At 42.1% G+C, this 25,007-nt stretch overlaps 1 protein-coding gene across 3 annotated transcripts in view; it reads right to left on the bottom strand.

The window, feature by feature from the left end:
• Positions 1-919: 919 nt before the first annotated feature.
• osbpl5 (oxysterol binding protein-like 5) overlaps positions 920-25,007 on the bottom strand; it is a 42,209-nt gene continuing 18,121 nt past the window's right edge. The window contains exons 3-24 of one of the 3 annotated variants that reach the window (XM_079345562.1): positions 20,944-21,013; positions 17,438-17,593; positions 17,149-17,222; positions 16,081-16,161; positions 15,732-15,833; positions 15,321-15,524; positions 14,387-14,471; positions 14,123-14,285; positions 10,121-10,334; positions 9,743-9,927; positions 9,536-9,617; positions 8,308-8,406; positions 8,031-8,127; positions 7,740-7,838; positions 6,292-6,389; positions 6,119-6,208; positions 5,702-5,838; positions 5,375-5,554; positions 5,088-5,217; positions 3,176-3,290; positions 2,980-3,082; positions 920-2,630 (exon numbers count right to left, since the gene is read on the bottom strand). In XM_079345562.1, coding sequence (XP_079201688.1) covers positions 2,495-2,630; positions 2,980-3,082; positions 3,176-3,290; positions 5,088-5,217; positions 5,375-5,554; positions 5,702-5,838; positions 6,119-6,208; positions 6,292-6,389; positions 7,740-7,838; positions 8,031-8,127; positions 8,308-8,406; positions 9,536-9,617; positions 9,743-9,927; positions 10,121-10,334; positions 14,123-14,285; positions 14,387-14,471; positions 15,321-15,524; positions 15,732-15,833; positions 16,081-16,161; positions 17,149-17,222; positions 17,438-17,593; positions 20,944-20,986 — 2,673 coding nt within the window. In that variant the 5' untranslated portion in view covers positions 20,987-21,013 and the 3' untranslated portion in view covers positions 920-2,494. Of the gene's footprint in view, positions 2,631-2,979; positions 3,083-3,175; positions 3,291-4,898; positions 4,996-5,087; positions 5,218-5,374; positions 5,555-5,701; positions 5,839-6,118; positions 6,209-6,291; positions 6,390-7,739; positions 7,839-8,030; positions 8,128-8,307; positions 8,407-9,535; positions 9,618-9,742; positions 9,928-10,120; positions 10,335-14,122; positions 14,286-14,386; positions 14,472-15,320; positions 15,525-15,731; positions 15,834-16,080; positions 16,162-17,148; positions 17,223-17,437; positions 17,594-20,943; positions 21,014-25,007 lie in introns of those variants that run through there. The other 2 variants (XM_079345563.1, XM_079345564.1) reach the window with 2 other exon arrangements.

The raw sequence follows: 25,007 nt of genomic DNA, 5'->3' as shown, positions 1-25,007 counted from the left end.
TTGAACACACAGGTTGATTTGATTTTTTGTTTTTTACTTGATTGAGAGAATGTTTTATTATTTTTATTTCCTTTCAAGTCTCAATAACTGGACTGATAGAGTCATTTGCAGTTAACCTGGGATTAAACAGTTTTATGAACAGCCTTTTGTCCCTGCTAAAAGAATTGTAGAGATTTTTTCCAATATGTGAAACTAAGGTTGAGGAAGATGTGATTCCCACTTGGCTTAATCAAACATAGAATTATTAATTATTATTAATGCATTATTTATAAATTCTTACTTTAAATTCAGTCTGGAAAGTATTTTGCTCTAGTCAAAAACGTCATAACTGACTCATGACATTTACTAAAACAGGACACTGACCTCTTTTTAGAATATTTGTGCGGGGATATATCCATCATATAAACATCAGACCTCACACACTGGAAGAAGCTTCCTAAACTAAACTTGGGTGGTTGTTCTCACTTGGGCTTAACTGTGTGTGTGGCAAAGACGCTTATCCATGTGGCGTCTGCAGAGAGATTTTCTCCTTCACCGGTTGTGTGAAGGCTCTACAGCTTGATTCTCAGTCTTCTCAAAAATGCTGCCACCTATGTTGATAAGTCCATTGTGTGGGCTTCTGTTGGTGTTGTATTAAAGGAAGGATTGTCACCTTTAGTTTAGGCTAGTCTGACATTCTCTCATTTGTCCCCAGTGCTTCAAATATCTGTGAGCCTATCTGGTCCTGACCAGTTATGGGAAGGGGAATCCCAGTCCCAGCCTTGAGACTATGATAAAGATGTATCAACATCTCCCTCTAGTGGACATTGTTTGACTGCTTTCTTTCTACCATTAAGTTACGCATTTATTGTTGTTTTTTTTTTCTCAAGTAGACACATTCTTCAATTACATAACATCAAAAAGAGTCAAAGGCAGTAGATAGGGTTAAAATGTTTTACTGTAGTGCGACAGTACACAACAGGTATGAATGAAAATATCAGGCAACATCATGTTTTCTGTAGTATCATGACAAAATATCTGGCATGTAGAGTCCCTACAACATGGCAGTAGAGTAGAAAAAAACAGGAAAAGAATAAACAAATTAAAGTGTAAATAAAAGCATTCAAAGAGTCGACTTCCTTCTTGTGCTCGCAACTTTTCTCCCGTCAGGTAGATCAGTACTGGAGATGGAGATTGAATCTCTAGGACTAAAAACCAGTGAAGTCAAGATCACAGATCTGGCTTTTTTTTATAGTCCAACCACAATGGGGCGCCCGTGCACGCACACACACACACACACACACACACACACGCATACACACACACACACGCATGCATACACACGCACGCACACACACAGCCCTGGGAGAGCGATTGTCAGCCCTGGTCTCCATCGTCCAAGCTGAATCAGATTAGGAAAGTCAAGGTTAATCACCCAATAAATACATTCTGAAATCTCTTTTTCAAACACAGACCTCCAGACAAATATGTACACTTTGATTAAAAGACAAAACATACAACTCATTGCTAAGTGTTTACATCTTAAAACAGTCACTTGAACATGGTATGGACCAAGACACACACACAAGCCCCTTCTATCAGGCCAAATGACTAATTTTTGTTGTGTTTATTCACCCTTTCCTCCTTTTGGTGCCTCTGTATGTAACTGATTGTACACACTGGTGTCATGGTCTACACCACAGCAGTGCTAAGCTATTATCCCTTCTGTTACAGCACTACAGGCACACAGATACAAAGACACACTGGCTCCCTGCCCTGCCTCCTTTTCTTCCTATGTGTCAGTACAAACACAAACAGTGCTCCCCTGTAAACAAGTACTCTTTGTCCTCTCGGATTATAAATACTGTTTTGGTAAAATCATCATCATCATTAAAAGACGAGACAGAGTGTGATCGGGCGTAAATGAATATAAAACATACAGAATTGCACTGTTGGAAGATTTTCCTTCTGTTTGTTTATCTTCTTTTTGGCTTTAGCGTTAAGGCCCGAAAATCTGACCTGCCTGCACCCATAGGGCCTACTGTGCTGTACATACGAAGAGAACACATATACAGGCACACGAAGACAAACAGTATTGCAGGGCAATATAAAAAGACACTAAGGAATGGTGAACATCCTCTCTGTCATTTCTTTTTACAAAATCATTCTTCATCTCTGTCATACATGTTTCATCTTTTTCTTTTATTTTGAAACGTCCGAGTCATGCTCGCCTCTCATCCTCCCTCCCTCTGTCCAAAGTGCATGTGTGCCGATGCTGTTTGAGACTGGCTACACTAGGGGGTGCCGTTCCTCTTTGCAGATGACTGACAGGGGGTGGCTGTGGCTGTGTTTATTGCTATAAATGTCCATGCTACTCCCCTCTCAGAGGATAAAGTCGCCCTCCTAGCACTGATCTGAGGTCTCTGTCCTCTTCTGCTGATAAGAGTCTGTGCTTTTGGGAGGGAGGTTATGACAGATCAGTGTGGGAGGGAAACTCCTCCCCCGAGGAGGCAGCTCAGGTGAAGACATAGTTGAGGAGGAGCTGTGAGAGGAGCACGACACAGAGGATGAGACAGTGACGGCCCGTCAATGACACCCCGTCCTCTGACGCTCTCTGACGAGCCAGCTGATGACTCAGAGCCACCAGGTTCCTACGAGGAGAGAGAGAAGGGTTCATGTCTTCAACCATGATATCATTTTAAACACATCAAACAACCCTCAGAACACTTACAATTGGTCTCTTTGTAAAAGATAAAACAGTTTGTTTAATCAAATAATTCTGCTTTATAAGAAAACATATGCCATGCTTAATCTTGCACTGTCCTTCCTGTTTATGAAAGGAAGGACAGACGAAGGTTTCAGTTTGTATGTTTTCATCCATATGAAGGACTTTTCCAACCAGACTGAAGCATGTTTGTACTTTTGACATCTAAAGACATCCTTCCATCCCTCATTTGCTCCTAAAAAGTCTCCATGTGTGTGTAAACGTGCTGTTTTTACCTCTGGATGTCCTGCTGCGTCTTCTCTATGGATGTGATGGAGGCCTCGATCAGGGCGATGTCTTTTACCTCTTTACTGCAGCGTGCACACTGATTAGAGAACCCTGGGCACACGGAAGAAGAGATCATTACGCTCCTGTACCACACTTTTCAACTTTTGTTTCCTTTTTGAGTGCATCTGAGAGCGCGTGCCGCACCTTCATTGTCCGAGGACTCGTGTGTGGGTTCTGGCGTGGTGCTGCTGCTCTCTGTGTTTTGGCTGCAGCTGGACGGCTGGCTGCTCGCCTTCCTGTGTTTCCCGTTAACTTTAGCCTGGGAGGAGGCAGAGGAGTTGCATCCAAAGTTAGTTAAATCTTATTCCAGATTCATTGAACCCATGGCTGTCATGCTGACAGCTGAACAGAGACAGGGTAGAACTGTAGCACAGGGGTATTCAATTCAAATTCAATGAAGTGAAGGTCTGAAACATCATCTCGTCTAACTTGTGATTCAGTGCCATAGATTTAGGAGGAGCCTTGTAGCAGTAGAACTAGAAGTCAAAAAGTGTCAAATCATTCAATCAAGTTACAGGTACTCCGTGACAACCATGAAATAATGACTAATCAAATATTACAATCAAAATGCCCTTGCTTCAAGCAAAACAATGTATTTCAAAACAAAACACGGACAGACAGCTTTTGAAAAAGGCATATCAAAATCTAAAGTTTGAGAAACTTAAAATAAACCAGTAGTAAAGATTTCCCCTTTTCTTCTGTTTTAGTCATTGAAAAAAAAATTATAATAAAAAAAATTAAGAGCTTGAAAGTCTGCTTCTCTCCCTCTTATGTCCTGCTGTGTCTCGTTTATCGAGAAGAACTGAGCTTCAGCCCGACCTGTTAAGATTGTTTAATCTGAACGCTAACATTACTTCAGATAAAAATATTTTCTGTTGACCCAAAACCAAGGCAACGTTCAGGGACCTTGTTGATCACGATCGCTCTATACGTGTGCTTCGTCTCCTCGTGACGTTTGGCAGACCGCTCTTGTTGATCTTTCATGTAAAGAAATATACGAGGTATGCTGTTATAAACTGCACACTCTCCCTCTGGCCTGCTCTCGCCCTCGTGTGTGTTGTCTGTTTTTTTCCACACACCTGACTCTCCACTTGCAAAGTTGAACCGAGTAGAAGATTTCATTGGATGATATGCATCACATGGGCCGAATTTACAACAGATTCATTGGTTTATGACTTTTGTGATGGAAATCTGGTAAAAGCTGTGCCTGTTAAAATAGATTACCATCAATTATAAAAAGCTGCACAAGTCAAAAGAGAAACACGCATCAGAATGAAATAAAAGGTGCGTGGGTCAAGATCCGGAGCGCAGGCTTCCCTGCAGCGAATAACTGCAGCAAAAATAAAAGCCTGATTCGTTTTTTTTTTTTGTTGCAATCCTAGAACTCATTTAGGAGATAAATGGCTTCTAAGAACTATGTCCAACTTTTCAGTAAATATCCGGGAGCCAGTAGTTAGCGACAAAAAGATTTCTGGCGAAGATTTTTTTTTCAGTGCGTTGAGTCTATTACAGGGAAATTGGCTATTTGAGGAGGTCTGTTGTCACGTCTTGTTTCATGACATCCCCCAGAGGGCTCATCTGTCTTTGTTTAATTATAAACAGTGAGTAAAACAGAAGCTCCACTCGGGCTTGCTTCAGCAGAGTGATCCTGAAAAAGAAACTGATGATGGGTTTGAAGTTTTATGACAGCAGAAACAGAATTAGGATGAAGTTAAATGTGGATTTTTTTTTTTTTGAGGATGTCATTACTGTATCCACCTGCTTTTGCTCTCCATATGGACAGTTTATTTTCATGCATACAATAAAGCATGCACATTTGTGATTGGTCAATAAGACTCAAACTTCAAACAGAAACCAGAACACTTGAGAAACTGAAAATCCAGGCATCCATTTATTCCTCGTTTTCATGTTGAACCTGTAAATTGAGACACGTTATTCTGGAGCAACACGGTGTTGGGCGTATTCTGAATAGACAGAAAATAGAACAGCTTTTAAATCTTATTAAACGTTAATAACACACCAAGATAAGAGGAGTCTTGTGATTGGTCTGGCTCACCTTCTGTTGGCTGGGCCAGCTGTGGCTGTAGGAGAGGCCGTTGTGTTGCCTCTGGCTCTTCTCATGTGTCTGAATCACTCCGTCCTTCTCAAACTGAACCAGACAGCGCTCAGGATCCCACGGCTGCAAACTGACAAACCCAAACAGACATCAAGTTCAGGACGCAGGCGATTATTTGCCGTCCGAACTTTATAGTTCAATCCTTGGTAAAGTGACCTAAAAATCTAAAAAGCCACAGTGTGTGCGTTATCCTTTGTTGCGTCTCCCGTGTGTGAGGGTGTTCTTACTCGATGTGTCTGTAGGTCCACTCGGAGGAGACGGGGTCCTGTTGGAACAGTTTTGCGTTCCAGGCTTTGTCTCCTCTCTCTCTGGCCTCTTTCCGCTGAGCTTCCTCCAGGACAAACTTCTCCTGGGTGGCCCTCAGCTGGTCCCGGTCCATGATGGCGCTGGTCACATGCTGCCACAGTCTGTCAAGAAAAACAGAAAGATTTACTTGGTGACATTGAAGTAGGCAGGGTTAGAGTTATTGACCTGTGTGTTCTTCCTCTAAATGTTGGACAAGAACATACAGAACCTGAATTTACACATTACATAAACTTTGAAAAATGAATCACCTCTCGGACTCAAACTCTCCCTGCTGGTCAAGATGGACGACCTGTCTCTTGAGGCGGCTGCTGCGGATATCTGGGCTCGGGTTCCACAGCGTCTCCTGCTGGCACGAGCGTTTCTCACTGATGAACACCTCACCGTCCTGAATGCAAGAAGGCAGGAAAACATTAGGCATATCAGTCAAAGCAATTCCCAATACAAATCTCTTAATAAGTGTCAGGATTAAGGTTGTGGCTGTAACCACCGAGATCGCAGGACTCTTCACAATATAATATGATACACAGTACAATTAGCAGAGGTAGCCATATTATCACCATACAGTCATTCTACAGTAAAGATCATCATCTAAAGAGGCAGGGGAGGATGCTGAGAGATGAACTTCAGAGGAAGGTAGAAGCCAGGACAAAGGTTCAAGCTCTCACCCAGTGTCCTTCAACAGTAGCCAGCAGCTCTTCTCCCAGAAAGATCTTCCCACTGATCTGATTCACAGAGCTGGGTCCTCCGAGGAAAGGCTGCAGAGTCAAAGTTGGAACATTTTAGTCTCAGGGTGTAGAGCATTAATCGCTGATAAGACATAAATGATGTGCAAATATACCTTGAGTTTGAACTCAAGCTCTGCTAAACACTTTGTCTTCTCACACTCAATGGTAACCTTTCCTCCCAGCTCTAGCGTCATGGTGCCGTACAGGATCCCTGCAGGAGACACACATACAGATCGTTAAAACAAAAACTATCCGTGTACATAATATCTAGAAAATCTATACGACGGATTCTACTCAACATTTGTCACTAATTGTGTGCCAGCAAAAACTAGAGCTCACTCAAAATGAGTCACAGTGGATCGATTACAATTTGAGTTTGTATCTTGACCTCGTGACCTGCGCAGGAGTGATGTCACAAATAGCCGGATGTGGCTGAAAAGTACTAAGGTAAGGAACAAAAAACCCCCATTATCCTCCATTAGCTGTAATGACCATTTTGTCTGTCAGCGTCCCGAGATGACATCATTGGACTCTATTTGATGAGAAATGTCAGAGACCCTACTGCTGTCTCTATTAGGACATAATACACAATGTCTGGTGATAACAGTGACAGTATGCATATATGAACATATATACATTTTATTTTTTCTTGTTCTTCTCTTTCCTTTCTTTACTCTCCCTAATATATACACTATGAAGACATAATACAAAACAAATATTGATAACAGTAGTGGTATGTATGTATGTACACACACACATATATATATACATATATATATACATATATACACACACACACATATATATATATATATACATACATACATATATATATATACATATATACATACACACACACACACACATATCTTAAATACATTTTTCAATGGTTGTTTTATTATTAATAGATTTTTTTTCATTATTGTTTTTTATTTATTTATGCGTTGTATTAATCTTTTATCATTATTGATACATTTATTTTATTTGTCTTTCTCCCCGTGCTTCACTCTGATTTTATGTACACACAAAACATACACACAGACACACACAGCCCTACAAGATTTTATTTCCTCCTTCTAGTTTTCATTTTGTCTTGTACGGTCTTAAATCTTAAATGTTTTCACATCTTCATATTTACCTCTCAATTGTATTGTATTGTCCAACATGACTCATTTAAAAAAGAAAAAAAAAATGTCAGAGATGCTAAAGCCCTGTTTCTTTCAAGCAGCCTGTTTCGTATCCGTACAGTTTGGTACCGTTTGGTTCGGTAAAGGCTGATCCTGTTTTGGGTGCCCTATTTAGTAGGTGATGTATTAGCCAGATGCTGATAGCCTCTCAGTGGGTCATTATTGATATTAATTAACAAAAAGTACACTATCTTACTTGCACAAATACAAAGTGTACGATGACGACGGTGCTCTCGGTCTTTAGTTCACAGCAGCTTTGGTTAAAATACGACTGAAGATCTAAAGTTTATTTTAAAGCTTTAAAACCTTTTGATACAATCTGACGGTAACTGTGGACTTTGAATTTTCGAAGGCATGGAATCTGGCTCTTTTACCTTTGCAGTGGGCGTATGGCATGGTGATGATGTATTCCTCGTCCCTGCTCAGAAACAGCAGCCTGGCCTTGCCATCCAGAATGGCAGACAAAGAGTTTCCTGTGGCAGCAGAGGGACATAGAAAGTCTTTTTTAAGAGTGCATGCTAACAGCTATTTGTCCTCAAAGACAGAATGGACATGATGTCAACATGCACAGACTAATATGATCAAACCATTAACATGAATTTAAAACATAGCACTTTTTCTGCAGATTGTTCAGTTGTGACAAAATGTTGTGGAGTGATGTGTACCATAGAACTTAGACTTGGCCAGGATGCTCCCACTGATGGAGAAACCATCCTTCCTATTGCAGATGTAAAAGGCAGAGACCGGTGGATGGTGGGACACCTGGCAGAGGAAAGAGACAGAGAGTCATTCGAGCAGAAGGAGTGGTCAGAAAGTGTTCTTCAGGTGCTGATTTTACACAAACTGCATTTTACAGGTATACGCTTTGGAGTGTGTTAACAAACTCATACAAGATGAGTGTTGTCGTGTGCATGTACGTTCAAGCAATGAATCTGACTCAACCTGTTCAGCTATGTAGAAAGTGCAACTGTCAGTTTGAGGATGAAGCCAGCAGCAGCGAAATGTTTCTCCCTGGATCGGGTTGTAAGGCTTCTTCAGACCCTGGAAAATGCAAAACATGAAACAGTACAGTATGTTGGTTAGTATCAAGGTAAACTTATTTAATTAAATGTAGAAAGATACAGTTTTGTGTTAATTATACAAGATGAGAATTAACTAAGACCTAGTGTAGAGGACGAGTGCAGCTCGTCACTGGACCAAACCAGCCTCATCAGTCAGATTTGAAACCGTCACAGAAGGAATACATCAAAACTGACTGGACTAAATAATTCACCAGGAAATGCTGCACAGTATTGCAGACATAGTTCTATAGGTAATGATGGGTTGCCCATCAGCTAGAAATCTCCAGGTTGTGGTCAGCTCAAAAAAGTGTTGAGCAAGCCTTGCTCAATCTACAAGCATTATCTGCTGAATCATGATGGCTGTAACATTGCCACCAAGGAAATAAAAAAAAAACCTAAGCAGAGGAGAAGTGAGGCAAGTGGCTCTGCTTTTTTGACAGCAGGGAAAGATGCAAGACAAAGCAGCTAAGAATACTATCACAGATATTCATGTTTTGGTTTGTCAAGATAGCCCTTGGAGAGATTGAGCTTGACAGAAGCTGGTTGATCATAAAGTATTTTTTAAATAGTCTGTATTAACTGGGAGAAAGTCCGCCTCATTGTTTATTAGTTTTTATTAATACACTGCTCATCTACAATCTTCTTTATGTCTTCATCCAGAAACAAAACTTAAATCAAGAACGTTCTCGGCACACCTCCAACCCCTCTCCACTCACAATCACACACAGGACTTATGAATAAGAACGCACCATTAAGCCCAAGAGGTGGGAAAAAATTGAGCTGCAATTGCCTGTGGTCTGCATTGCTGTGTTGGCAGGCTAATTTTAGCACAATTTGGGGAACTGGTGGCTTCACATTGCACATAAACAATTTAAGACAATTTCCTTACATCCAAATAAGCAGTGAGTATGGTATTCTTACTTTCTCTAGTTGTTGACTAAAACAGATGTATACCCAAGGTCGTCCGGTCCATGTAAACATGATCATATATTTTGATTTCTTCTGTATTAATGTGTAGAAAAGTCTCACATTCTACCTTTAAATATGACAATCATTTGTGTAACTGTGAACTTAATGAGCCATCTGATAGAGCCGTAAAGAAATCTTACCTTGGGCTTCTTGTAGAAGCCGGACAAGTACCATCTCAGAACCTGCTTTATCCGACCGTATGCACTCTCCTCCAGAGCAGCTCTGCGGCAGGATGGAGAAAAAAAAAAAGTTATGACACGTAACACAGGCTGATGATTTGCTTGGGAAACATCTTGACGTGCACACCGTTACATGAACACACAATACAGCGACTTTGAGTTACTGACTGTGAGAGCAGATCAGCGTGGTAGTAGTAGTCAGAGAGCTTGTCCAGGAAAGAGCGAGGCTCCAGGATGAAGGTGGGCAGCACCACCTTAGACAGGTCCATGCCCGGCCGCAGCTGCTTCAGCAAAGTCCAGATGAGACCCTTATGCTCCTCTGATACCGTCTCCACCTGGGACGCCTCCCCAGCCTGAACACAGACACTTGTGAACGTGAGTGAGGATTTACTTTTCACAGTTTTTGGGTCACTGGTCTGAGGGTTAAGACAACTGTGGAGCACAATGAGAGCGACCCAAAAGACGAGCAAGAGTCCGCTTTAGAACATGGTTACGACGAAATGCTTCAAAGTTCAACATAAAAGCTGCATTGGATTTTTATTCTACCTCAGCCATCTCCTCTGTGCTCTGCTCCACATAGGCTGTGGCCTGCGGGCCAGGGGACAGTTCGTCCGATTGGTCCATGTCACTCTCCTCTGTCAGCCTACCACCGTTCTCATTGGCTGGAGTGTCCCAGTCGTCGTGAGCCTCTCGTTCAGATTTGTCAGAAAAGCCATCATGCTCCATGTGGTGATTGCCCAGCAGCACAGTGTCATTTAACCTGATAGAACCACAGGGGAAAAAAGAACTATTTAACCACTGTACTTGTACTCCAGCTGTTGGTTTAGCTCCAACATAATATTTAGGAAGTTCAGTAACAAAATCAACAATCCACTGGTGTCATTCGTTACTGTAACATTATCAGAACAACACTCATATGAAATATTTATTATTTTAATTTGAGTGGAAAGTCAAGCAACTTTTAATGAGTGTAATTAGGCAACAGAAGCAGGGAAATGTCTTGTGACATTACAAACAACTTATATGCATTTAAGTAACTGCTGGCTGAGATTTAATGATCGAGTCTTGTAAAAGTCATGATTAACGATGAAGGCCTTTAAAAAGCACAGAAAATGAATCCATGCCTCTGAACGGTCATGAAATGTGTTCCGATGCGTCTGCTGTAGATCTCTGCTCAATCTCTGAGAATCAGACTATCCACTTTGAAATCCTGGCCGAACCTGAAGGATCTGCATGTATTTGCATTTTCATCTGCCTCATTTCCAACCGCTTAGCTGGTGTGAATGTTACCGGCTAAAACGAGGTCACACGTACATGGTAAAACCCGCATTTGCATCTACTTAACATACACACCTACAGATGTGAGTGCATTCTTTCATTTGATGAGTTCATGCAGTATGCACACATACAAACACACAACGGTATCCTGCTGTGATTTCTCACATGTGGAATTCTGCAGTCTTGACACATTGAACTGACATCTGTCAGCACTCTTATAACCAGCACAAAGTTCACAGAAAGAAAGAGAAGAAAAGAAAAGATAAACATGACAAAGACGGTCAAGCTTGAGCTTCAAAAATGGGCAGAAAAAGGAGAAGTGAGACAGTAAGAGGGAAGAGGAAGGCAAGGGTTGGGGTGGGGGATGAGGTGAAATCAATAACTAAAAGGGAACACCGTGGTTCCAATCTTAGAGCTGTGTTGTAAGTCAGACAGTGAATCAGACACTGATCCATTCAAATGAGAAACACAAGAAGACAGAAACACAAATGATTAGCGAGAAAACAGGTATCTGAACATCTCGCATTACTGAGAATCCAAAGAATCACACACAAACACTCGAGTGGAGGCGATGATTGCAGTGTCAGAAGTGTTCAGGCATTCGAGTCACAGAAAACAAGGAAGTAGCTATTATCTGTGACAGCAAATGAAAGGGAGTTTGATTCCCATGATGCCTGAGGGGCTCAACAGACAAGAACGGTCACATTCCTGAACACTCAGTGAGACACTGGCAGACCAGTCATGTTATACATTAACCCATACACGCCCTGAAACCGCAGCAGCTTTCCTACCTTAAAGACAAACAGCATAGAGACAAACTCTTCACCCGGAATCAAAACACCACAGACGACCACGGTAAATCCAGACACAGATCCTTATACGCTTCGTAATCTCGTCACATAGAGGTGCAGTTTTGTTTCCTCCACTTCAGCGTGCCTGCTTCCTGGATGTGTGCATGCACGTGTGTGTATCTGCCTGTGTTTCAATGTGTGTGTGTGCATGCGTGTGTGTATGTGTGTTATCTGTTTATGTTCGACAGCCTGGTTGCTGTCGTCTCTCTCTGGGCGGTGTATAGTTCTCATTCTATTCCATCTTCCTGCTCCTCTGTCAGTCATGTGATCGTACGGGCTGCTGTGATTGGCCTGGAGAGGAGTGGAAGAGGAGGGAGAGCTGGGGATGGCTTGAGGGAGGGTTCTATTCAGCCATGGAGGAGGGAGGGGGAGGATGGGTGGGAAGGAAGGGATGTCGTCTGTAGGATGTAAATATGTGAACAGGGACGTATGCTCTCAGGAAAAATATCTGTGATGGAAAAGTACCAGCACTTTTAAAAGGAGGACAAGGACAAATCTGCACCGGTTGTGAGTGTCTCTGTAAAGTAACAATACAACATTGTGCTTTGTAGCACTGAGAAAAAACAGGTTAAATGTACATGATATCTGATCTACAGGTTAAAATGAATCAGAGACGCAAAACAGGGAGAAAACAACTGAAAATAGATCAATCTAAAGAAACAACATTCACATCATGACTAGAGTGATTCTTGTTTTCTTAAATCTTTGTGTTGCTGACAGTTTTACAGCCGTCTTGTTTCTCAACAGTTCATGTTTTGGAACACACACACACACACACACACACACACACACACACACACACACACACACACACACACACACACACACACACACACACACACACACACACACACACACACACACACACACACACACACACACACACACACACACACACACACACACACACACACACACACACACACACACACACACACACACACACACACACACACACACAGTTTCCCCCGTGGATCTCTTGATCATGTTCATTTTGATGTTGGCTGATTAAAACATCGACACCGATAACATTTCCTCATCAGGATTGTCAAAGGCTGATGTTTAAGAATCTGTGTTATAATGTAGCGCCTGTAACGACGTGGAGGGACGCAGCAAAGGACTGATGGTTTGAGATCAACCTGGGACCGAGGACCACGGCCTCTGTCTGTGTTGGGTCTGCTCCTCTCTGAAGCTGAACTTGAACCCCTTGACTCTTTTCTCAAAGGCTTTTCAAACCTGATAGAACAAAATGCTGGAAGCGCTTCATACAACCAATACAGTCACCATGACAACCAGTTGTTGTTTTTGTCCAAATGTTTAAATGAAAACATGATGACGCACAATAGGGCTCAAGACAGGAGAACAGAGTCAAACCGTGAGCATATATTTATAAATGTGATGGAAACACACACACACACACACACACTTCTATGCATCTCACACACACTTTCTAATGTACACAAACGTGCAGGCAGCATGTTGTCACAAGCTTAGCTATATAAAAAATAGCAAAGTAAAACAGTGACGTTCTAATTTTATCACTATCAAGGTGAATTTAAAATCCCCGGAGTGACTTCAGTGGCGTCCTCCTGCAGGATCAGACTCAGTGGGCGACAGTTGTGCAACAGAGACTTACAGGATGAAAGTTGTTTTACATTTATTTTGAGGATAAAGGATGGTGTTGGATATGGATTACTTCAGTAACAGGATCATTCTGTTTTTCCCTGTATTTGTGTTGATGTGAAACAGACTCTAATGCTCTTTTTGTTCATATTAAGAGTATTTACTTCATGCTTAGCTAGGACTGCATGTGAAAGGAGGCTGTTAGATCTTAAAAAGTCTCATTGTTCTTCTAATTGGAGCCAGCTACATGTCATGCTACATTTGAGGCTGGTTGGTTTATGTCAAACATTTTGAAAAAAAAAAAAGAAAATGTTTTTCTTCTGTTGTCGGCACAAGTCACAGTAAAACAATCAACGCTGAAAACTCCGCTTTGTAAATCAAGCTAAAACGCTCTGTTGAGTGTGTAAGCCAAGGTCAGTTCCTTGTGGAGCCCCCTGCTTCCTTGTCCATGATACGCAAGCGACAGTAAAAAGGACGTCGCGGTAAAAACTGCAGCGTCCCATCACACTGCCTAATGCAGTGTCGTTGGTGAGTGGTTACGACACTCACATAGAAGACTATTGAACCCAGCTGATTAGCCTGGAAAGACAGGATGTTATAGAAGTATTACATGTTTTTAGATTGTCGTTACCATCTGGGATGTTATGACTTCTGCGTCAACAATACAGCATATAGTGTTTGCTGTAAATGCCAACAGCTTTTTAAGGTGAATAGGCAGGAAGACATTGATTATTAATGAGCAAGAGCTGACAAAAATGAGGTAGAAATATCTGAGAGGCTCCGAGTAGACACTTACTGTAACAGCTCAGCTTCAGTGAGGGCAGTCGACTGCAGCAGGTGGAGTATATGGGACGACTCTGAAGTCGTGCTGATATCTGCCTCTCTCCCTGCTTTAGCCGTCAGCTTGTACAGGCTGGAGCAGCTGAGAGCCAGCTCCAGGGCATCCATCCAGCACCGACCTGGAGAGATTTTAGACCCAATTTTAAAGAAGGGAAGGAACGATCTTATAAGTCGCTAAAGGCACAAGCATGTAAGTGAAACAAGCACACATAATCCTCACCGTCAGACTCAGATGTTGCTCTGAAGATCAGGTAGTTGCTTGGTAGAGGCTGCGTGATGGAGCCAACATTCTCTCCTTTGGGACCCTGAGCATATGGATAACACAGTGAGTCACACTTCATGCCACTTTAATCGGGTTGTACCAACAGACACAAACGGCTCCCTCGAAGGCTGTGAGCATAATAGAGGAAGATCGTGGATCTACACAGGAAAATTCATTAAAAGAAGGCAATAAAGTTACAATTTACAACCATGACTACAGGGGCATTTCAGTGTTTGTATTAATGGTTGCTATAAACAAGGAGTGTCAAATGAGTTTGTGTCAAAATCAATATGACTAAACACTGAATAGGCTTCTAGTGGATGAATCATATCAAATCCAGGATGTCACATTAATTTACCGGACAGTAAAAATAAAAACCTTGGTCTTACTTGAGGCTGAAACAGGGTTGACATTTATCAAGAGACAGACTTAAATTAACCAGTTGTTCACCAGAGCTAATAAGACAAACTATTCGAACTTTACTGCTCCTAAGACATATAATAGAGTTTAGAACAAACAGATGATATCAATTATATAAATCAAATGGAGAGATGCAATTTTAAACAAGACACATTTGCTTCTTTTAAATGTTAACGTCTCCCTCCAGCCGGTTTGAATACAGGTTATCAAAAACTGACGAAAAACAATGACAACAATAGGAATATTTAAATGTGACCAATCTCGTGAAGATGAGCAAATATTTCAACCAATAACAATCTACTTTGTGATGACAGGAAAAAGTGAAAAACGTCATAACGTACTAAAGTGAAGCCAAATGTTTGGTATCTAATCTGTGAGTATAAAGTGAGTGCTTCAGTGAGAGCTTCTGCTTTGTTAGCACAGCTTTTTTTTTTTTTTTTGAAGAGCCAGTAAGCCTGCAAACATGTCTAACCTTGACAGCCCAGATGGATTTGTCCAGCGGGTGGTAGAGCTTGAAGCAGAAGCCGTCCTTCTTTGACGGCCTTTCAATCAGCTTGCATGCGCTGAGAAGGATGGTGCCCACCCAGTGGTCTGTTTTAGGGGTCTTGTAGATCAAAAGAACTCCAGGCCTCAAAGCACACCACAGCTTGGTCCAACTTTTTAAAGAGCCGCGGATCTACAGAAGGAAGGAGGCGATCAAATAGTATCAAAACATCACCTCACTTTTTTTTTTTTTTTTTTTTTTTAAAGCAACACATCAGAAGAAACTACATGATTGACATGTAAATTGAAAATTCAAACAACTCTGTGTAACATGAGCACAGTCAGAATATCTTATAAGACATCAATATCTCATCGTAGTGGTAAATCTTTCTGTTCACACCTTCAGCCAGTTGGACATGATGACGACACTGGGGTCCTTCAGTGCAGTGAACAGTTCCTTCGCTGCACGTTTCTTCTCTTGTCTGTAATTTTGCTTTTGGACCTGAAACAACAACACCTGAATGAGTCATCACTTACAGGTCAGATTACTACCAACACTAGGTGGAAGCAGAGTAAAACAAACGCTTACAGTCATGTTGGCACAGCTAACAAGATTCAGTGTGGATGACATAGAAACACAAAATGGAACACATTTACAAACTCACAGAGCTCACCATGGAGAAAAAGGACTTCATCCGACTGTATAATAATGCTCAATATTTAGTCACGCGAGGACGGGGTGTGTGTACCTTTAGAGATTCCTTTCTAGCCAGCTTCTCTGTTGGGGAGGGGCAGTCCTTCTCCACACCATTAAACATCCTGGACTCAGACTGGAGGAGGGGGGAGAGACAGGAGACACTCAACGATTTATAAGTGGAGAAGATTTAACTCAAGACAAACACTGTTACAATTTATACAGAACAGAGAGATTATAATGTTGTTGGATCCGTTGCATCCGAGTTGTAAGCGTTTGTATTTCGGACACTGCATAATCACAGTGTTCCCTTTAAAGCAGGCCTAATCAAGCACGAGTATGAATGAAGCGGGTGGGTGGTCCTTTCAATCAGCAGGTCAACCTGACAGATCTGCAGATGTGCTGTTGTGACCACAAAGCCACCAGCTTCTTTGATTTGACAGTGAATGAGACCAACTGTTTGATGGTCTTGACAAATTGGTGCTTGATTATGTAGTCATTTTAATAGTACATATACATACTATACAGTATAGCCACTAGTTGGCATGAAGTGAAGCCAAAACAAAAAAATATGAATGAATTCAAACGAATTAGGATTAGTCTCATCTGTTCTCTTAAAGCTTAGTACTTTATGTCAACCTTGTATGAATGACTACATGGGGGGTTTTTTAAGACTGAGCTTTCAGGATGTAGTGAAGGACAAAGGGCTAAAGAAGCGGCTGCGTCTGAAAATGATTTCACATTCTAACATGCGATATTTCAGCATAAGGCAAAGCAAGAGCACAGAAACACAAGATGACAAGATGAGATTATCCAGTTGCGGTTGGAAACAGGATCTGACCACTTCTCACGCCCATCACTCGGACACGGAGGAGATTTTTGGGACTCGTATAACAGAGAGAAGATCAGCAGAACCAGGACAATGCTCATCTGGGTTATTGAATTTAAAAAAAAGAAAAGAAAAGAAAAAGGCGTTTTTCACAGATGCACAGTTCCCACCATGGACCAGGTTTCAACAGCTTTTTATTTTCCAGAAAAAAAAATGATAATACGAGATTGCCTGCTCATTTAAATAGGAGTTTACAGAGAACAGTTACTGCCCTATCAGGAGCCACGTTCTTACCTTGCTGCCTGGTGATTGGGCAGGACTAAGTTCATTACTCAGCATGGAGAGGCTGTTCCTGTCTGTGTCACTGCCTGGTGGGAACCCACAACATTTAAGTCACATACAAATGTACTCTGTGGATAAACCTGATGACAAACAATTAAAGCATGGTAGCTCTAAAAGCAGCAGCTTGTACGTCAGTATGGCATCATTTCAGAGACAGGAATCAAATAGCATGCATCAATAAAATAGAACATTCTGTCATTTCTACATTTCATTTGTCTGTTTGGACGTCTCGGCCTTTTACCTGGGCTGAGGTTGTAGAGGTCATTGTCTCCTCCATAAGACAGGTTGCGGGTGAGGGAGCGGGGGTCAATTTTGGGAGGGGAGGTGGCATTGGGGCAGAGAGAAAACCTCCGCTGGAACAGATTTTCCTCCTTCATCGTGACAACCTGCTCGTCCTCTGCATGGGGGAGAGGAGTGGAGAGGGAGGGAAGGAGAGTAGGGGAGATTTGGAAAGAAGGGAGGGAAAAGAGAAACAGAAAAAAAAAAAATCTCAATTGATTCTCATTAAAAACAGATTAAAAGATTTCTTCCTGCATTTAAAAAAAACAACAAAAAAAACAGATTTGATCCAGTTTTAAAAATACTTTTTTTTTTTTTTTTATCGTTTCTAACCGTCACTGACTCTCAATCCCTCTCTCGGTGTAGATCTATCTGTTTGTCTGGACCTCCATCTTTTCCCTTCAAACACCAACAAAGACCGACTGTCCTGGACTTGTGAGCCTGTCCCCATATTACAGAACTGCGCATGGCAGTGTCACGCTCTTCAGACTGCACATTGTCAGTTTATGTGTGACTCCAACCCCTCGGTCACTCTGCCCACTGAGACCCACTGTCCATATCAGCCACACCACCATTAGCACGACTCCTCCATCCTCCCGGCCTGCCTGCGTTAATGCTGCGTCGGCTTCATTCCGATGATATTAACAAAGATCCGAACGACTAATGAGATGCACGTCTCGGCACACGACCAGGGACACATGTAGCTACTGCAGATTTGTGAAGGATAAAGCTGTGCCTCTGCAGCCTCACGTTGTCATTGTGCTATTGTTTAGTCATATTTTAAGCCCACAATGCCTGCATGAACAGGACGGAAGCCAGCATGACACATACTGTACAATACGACACACACAATATGCAAATCTCAAGTATAGGAACGTAACTGTGTCGAGACTTTTTATCTCCTGTGAACCAGTGTTGTTTTTCTTATTTTTGTAGAGGGAGACAGTGCAGCACTTCGTCTCACTGTGCCTGTTTCTCCTCTCTCTTACTCTGTTTTTTTCCCCCTCTACTGAGCTCTGTAAGTATTGACAAGAACCAAACTATTAATAGCATGTTATTACGAACGGCCTAAGGTCACTGCTTTTTCCAGACGGATCGTTGTGCTTGTTCAGACAGCTGCTGGACCGATCATAGCAAATTAGAACCGACTGTATAACAGTGAGGTAAACGGAGCGTAGCTGTTACCACCTGGGTCTGTCTGGACGGCCGCACGGCGCTACGCTCCGAGCAGTGTGATCCCATTCACATCCCATCAGAGCACGTACAGTAGACCCTCTGACTCCCTGCCTACGGAGCAGTCTCGCCTACGAGCCCTTCATTACAACCTCCAGGAACAGAGTGTTACATAAAATTCATTCATAGTGTTTTCACAGTCTGATTCATCCTTAGAACTCTCCCACATTATTCAACTGGGGCATGAGGGAAGTGCACTGTGTCAACACATCATTCTGGAAAGTGACAGAAGTGGGTTGGCAATGCCTAAATATGAACAGCACATGTATTGCTCGAGGAGTCTTGGCACTTAACAAACTGTACCCTCCTATATATATATATATATACACACACATATATATATATATATATATATATATACATACATATATGCACCTAACAAATAGACTCACATCCGTATACTCATCACACCACTCCCTGCTTCCATCCGTTTTTGTCCCTGCCTCACTGACTCATCCCTTCAACCTCCTTACTCCATTTTCATTCCTGATCTTTCCGTGCATGTCTCCCTCCTGCCCCTCTGCTCCTTTGTCCTTTCAAACACGCAGCTTTGAGAAGCTGAGGTGCACAGAGTGAAAAGGTAGATTCATTCTCCCCGAGAAGGAGCCTTATTCGTCCTCGCGGAGCAGCTCTATAAATAACGTTCCACTGCTGCATTGCACGTGTGCATGTGTCGAACAGTACTGAACCCTGACTTTAGGTGCATGCTGCTTGGAAAAGGGCATGATGCTTCAGCGTTACGTAACACCGAACACAATGAGCTGCTAAAGTGTGCTGGGACAAATGCATACAGAAAAATTAATAGCATTTACAGTCCAGGGCTGTGGGGGCGGGTCAAGATGTGAGCAGACATCCTGACTGACGGGATGAACCAACCACAGCTGGTTCTCACAGCTGCAGGGCAGGATTGGTTGGGAGGAGAGCCGTGTGTATGAGCACGTTATGCAGTCTAGACTTCGCATGGGTGTGGAATCCACACATACTTAGTGTGCTGCGTGTGGGCCTGTCAGTTGAGCGTCGAGGAAGGCCATTCCAGTAGTGTTTCTAAGTGGATGACGTAGGTGTTGAAAATGAGTGCGTGGATACGCGTGTGTGTGCCTTGTTGCTGCAAGACTGAAAGGAGAATGACACACGGCCATTATATCTAACCAAGAGAGGGAGAAGAGGCTCGTCTTGACCAGCCACTCTCAGAATGCGGTGAAGCAGGATGTGTTCACTGTGCAGTCATCACAAACACACGCTTGGCGGCCTGATTTCGTAATGAGGTGATGAATCATTTAAGACCAAACCAATGTGAAATGCTTTTTGTGAGGTGATCTTTTTCAGAAAGTTAAAAATGATGTAAACTGGCCCGATGTTTGACACTCTAAAGTGTCCATGTTCGCTGGATACATTTCCAAATCCATTGAAGCGCTCCGTTTGAACATTTCAAGGTTTTTGCAATATGTAGTTTAAATCTTGCTAACTAGCCCTCTCATTGTCCCCGATTCCAAGATGTGAGCTGATCATTGATGTGATTTAAAGTAGAAATATGCTCAGATTGTTCTTTTTTTGAAGCTCACAAAACTTTTCACTTCTCATTCTTCTGCTACGTAGATCCCAGGTTTTTGTTGTGAAAAAGATCTCTCTTTGTGAAAGAGAGGCATAAACAGCCTTTCTCCTGCTTACTGTGGATACAGGCCTTCACATGGTCAGAACCACTGAGCAGGTCGTTTCACCAGAGCTGCTTTTGCAGGTTACTTTTTTTCCCCTTCTTCTTCAGTAGCCTCTCGTATTTCACTCAGGTCATAAATACTGACAGTTCAATTTAGAGTCAATTCAAAACTGACTAGGAGAAACTGAAATACAAGGACTTTTATTCTAGCTCAAATGAGTCAAACTGGAATTTGATTTTTTTTTTTTTTTAAGTTTTCAATTTCTAAATGAGAGATGTCAGATAAATCTATCCATGAGAGCAAGGTGAGACAAAGCACACATTTCTAACTATGATTTTTTTCTACCCTTTAACGGACCTACTATAACAACAAACAAGACATGCACAACTCAATATATATACAGGTCACCACAGTCATGCTACATGGGCGTTAAGCTAATATTTACCAGTGATAGGACCTTCTTGTGGAGAAGATAACAGTAAGGCCGGTTAATATCACACACTCCTGCGTTATACATTAACCTTCAACTATGAGACAAGGGGCAGGTACAACATCAACAGAACATCTGACCCACAGTTACCTTGTTGGGGTGAAGGCACTCGTCTTGCTGTCACGTGGGGCATGCTTGTGTTTAGCAATCATTACACCAACTGGAAGGGAAACAGAGGGAGTTCACTGCAAGGGAGCATTCGCTTCATGTTTTACCTTTGTCAAGTGAAATACATGCTGCGTGTTGATGTCGCTGGGATGAATCTCTACCTCCTTCAGGGACACACACATTAACTGCAGATATATCCTACAGTGTGCAGAGAGGTTATAACTTACCAACAGGTTTACATTACATATATGGGCTCTCTGAATTCAGGTTCAAAGCACTGAATGAAGCAGAGAGGCAGTTCACTCATTTCACTGAGTGCACACACACACACACACACACACACACACACACACATTCTTTGCACAGTGGAACAGAAGGACACATAACATGGTATGGTGCAGGGTTGTTATGAGTAATGTAAAACAGTACAGTACAAGAGATAAATGTGAGGATGTGAAAAACATACCAGACAAAACTGAAACAAGCAGGAACTAATGACAATGCATTGTGAGGGTGTCGAAGGGCTGTGTTTGTGTGTGTATGTTTTGTGTGTACTGTACATGTGTCTTTATTGATGCAGGGTTTTTGAAGTAGCTCGGTCATTCACACCTTTTCCTTTTTTTTTTCAGCCGAGTTATTTAAAAGGAAAACAATCCGAGTGGAAATACTGCTCCAGTCAGCAGTCTTGATGCACCCTTCAGCAGCTACTGTGGGTGTATTGTTATGGGTGCTTTTTTTCACTACAATCAAGTCACTGTCTATCAGGGATGTAAAGATCAATCGAGAGGCAGTGACAACTTTCGAATCGGTACTGTGGAGAAAAAAAAGAAAAAACTAATAGCAGTAATATCGTGAGCGTCAGCAGCTGTAGGGCAGAGGAGGTTGGTTGTAATAAGGAGGTGTTGTCATGGCAGTGGAAGCATTTTGGCTTCCTCAAGACAGTAAATGAAAGAGTTGAGAAGATAACAGGCGAGACGAATAATACAACAAGACGGGGAACTCCAAACACAGCACGACCAACATGATGCAGCAATTCATCAAAAGCAAATTGAGAAGCTCCAACATAACTTGTGAGAGAATGGGAACGTGAGCTTAGCATGGTGAATCGTATCGTGAGTTGAGCGAGTCATTGCATCCCAACTGTTTATAGAGGACCTGTCAGAAAGATGTGGGTATAAACACTTTGTGGTTGATTATCATCAACAACAGAGATTAACCCACTAAGACTAAGCTGTGTAACCAGACCAGAGTCTGTGTATTAAGACCAGTTTATATCAGCAGTGACATGGTATGTGTTTTTCCTCGTTGTGTTCAGAAAGTTTAGTCAGACAATGGCCAGTAATCGCACAGCTTCACCCCATGTGTCAACACTTCTGCTATTTACAACTGAAAATGTCAAATGAGGGTAAGTTCCCTGATTTAGCACTCGTGCTAGCCCTTCACCCTCTGTCCCTGCAAAACACACACACACACACACACACACACACACACACACACACACACACACACACACACACACACACACACACACACACACACACACACACACACACACACACACACACACACACACACACACACACACACACACACACACACACACACACACACACACACACACACACACACACACACACACACACACACACACACACACACACACACACACACAAGAAGGTCAGTTCAGACCAGACAAATCCATTTTACATTTGAGCTGTGATTGATTTGTTAGCGGCTCCGCAGCATAAACGAGCAAAGAACAGAAGTAGAGACAGTTTCTTCAGAAGAGACAGAAAACAAGCCGTGTTGCGTTGACCCATTTATTGTGAGACATTTATTTTAGTGAGGACCCCACCCACCTTGTGCCTACGGTCTGCAACAATGGAGATGGATTAAAGTCATCTGTAATACACAATGCTTGAAAAGGGTCTGTTACAAATCCTAAGCCAACATACTGTCATTTGTTGCTGCACTGCCAGGAGCTGTATAGGATAATATTAAACATATTAATAATTCAACAAGTTCTGCCCTTACTAATGCAATTCTCTACATGTTACTGAGTCACCAAACTGTTGGCTAGTATGAGGTCTTTAAAGTGCTGAGGCCACAGAATCTTTCTCTCTTACATACTGAACAAATTCATACCTTCACACCTAATACGAATGAGAATCAGAAGAACAAAGAAACGCAGTAAACATCTACCCAACATTTTTAACATTATGTATGATGGCTAAGCCCAAAATAACAAATGATACAAATGTTAATAATAATTATTTAAAAAAAAGGTTAAATGGAGGACAAAGATGTATAACATTCATGTTGCATGAAAACAACATCTGTATGGTACCTCAAAAGAAACCTTCTTGTATCTGTGTGTGTCTCTATATGTGCTTACTGCAGTATGTACTAAGCTTATGTGTGAGAGTGTTACAGCCAGTATGAAGCCAGCTGTTGCTAATATGACGGCAGCGATTAAGTCCAGACGCTCTCTGCATCTTTCCATCTGTGCTCCCTTCAGAACCCCCAACCCTGTTAACCCCAGTCTACAGTGACGACAAGACTAATGGACGGCCATTTGACCTAGATTTACACCAATAGGCTGCCACATTGTACAGTGAGTACCTCAGTGAGGAACACTAAACGCACACGCAGGAGACAGAACACTTGTTATTGAAATGGTTAAAAAGGAGAGGGCGGAGCCGCGCATAGACGAGCATGATGTTCAGACATTAGTCCTTTAATGTGCTCCTGGTGTATTAGCCGTTTATCACAGAGGATGCAACATTTTTCAAAGATCAGCATCATTTTCATCCTTATCATTTTGTCATTTTTAATGCACTACGACACAAAAACTAAATAGTATAACAAATAGGTGGTAAGTAGGATCTTTAAGACGCACATATCATCGTCAGCAGAAATGTGACAAAACCACTGTTGTTTTTATCTGGGGGATCAAAAATGTTTTAAATACACAGTGTGCACTACTAACATAAACCACTGAACCAGAAATGAGGCCAAGACAGTAAAGTCAAACCAGTCAAACTCCTTATTTTTAAAAACACCGACCCGTCGTCATGCTTTATGCTTAAGCAAAACAAATATCTGAACTGTGAGTCGACGCTTCATCAAGCTGTAACGACTGCTGCACCGACTAATATAGACGTATCCTTTCAAACACACCCACGACTACAAACTAAAATCTTTAGCATTTTATTTCAACAAAAATAAAAATCATTAGCTAACAAAGAACTGAGTGTGAATTAGTGTGTTGGGAGTTTTGAGAAGATAGACACAGAGGGCTGATTCAGGGACACAGTGGGAGGATGTGTGGTTTAGTTCTTCTATTCGGAGGCTTGCGGGGGATGCAGGTTATATTTTGAGGAGCTCACATGGAGAAAATGCCTTCCAGCCAGACTTCCCCTTTGATCTTTCTTAAAATAGAAAAAGCTTTTCTGTTGTGTGGGGGCTAGGCTGGGCCACGACTAGGGTACGCTGTGACTACACCCTGTTCTACCCAGCATGCCCCTCCCTGCCTCTACGTATGGATGTTGTCACAGCTGTTTAAAGTCCTTGCTCAGCAGTGACGCGAGAGAAGACACAGGCGTGTATAGATTTGTTAACTGGGAAAGGTGTTTTAACTGACACTTGACTTCATGTCGCACACACAGTAAGTCTCTGAAAAACTACAACTTTTATCAGGAAGAGGGTCAAAAAAGGGATAAAGATAGTCTGTAAATGAGACCAAGAGGAGTCCACGGGGAGCTGACAGGAACGCAAAAATTGATCAAAAGACATGATGTTGATCAGAAAGGAAAGTGAGTATATCCCTCTCGCTGCACAGACTGTGGGTTTGTGTGTGAACTCTGCAGAACCATGTCTCTGCTTCCCTCATACTCATTAACACATGAAACTAAACATCTGGCCTCACTGTGTTACAGGCCTGAAATCTAACAGGAAGACCTGTAGTGTGTTAATACCTCGTATGTATTGCATCATTCTGTACAACTGCCCCTTTGTTAGAATGAAAACGTGTCATCGTACAGACA

The sequence above is a fragment of the Symphodus melops genome (genome assembly GCF_947650265.1).
Source record: "Symphodus melops genome assembly, chromosome: 6".
Lineage (NCBI taxonomy): Eukaryota > Metazoa > Chordata > Actinopteri > Labriformes > Labridae > Symphodus > Symphodus melops.
The sequence above is the reverse complement of the archived record's forward strand: the minus strand, read 5'-3'. Positions and strand labels throughout refer to the sequence as shown.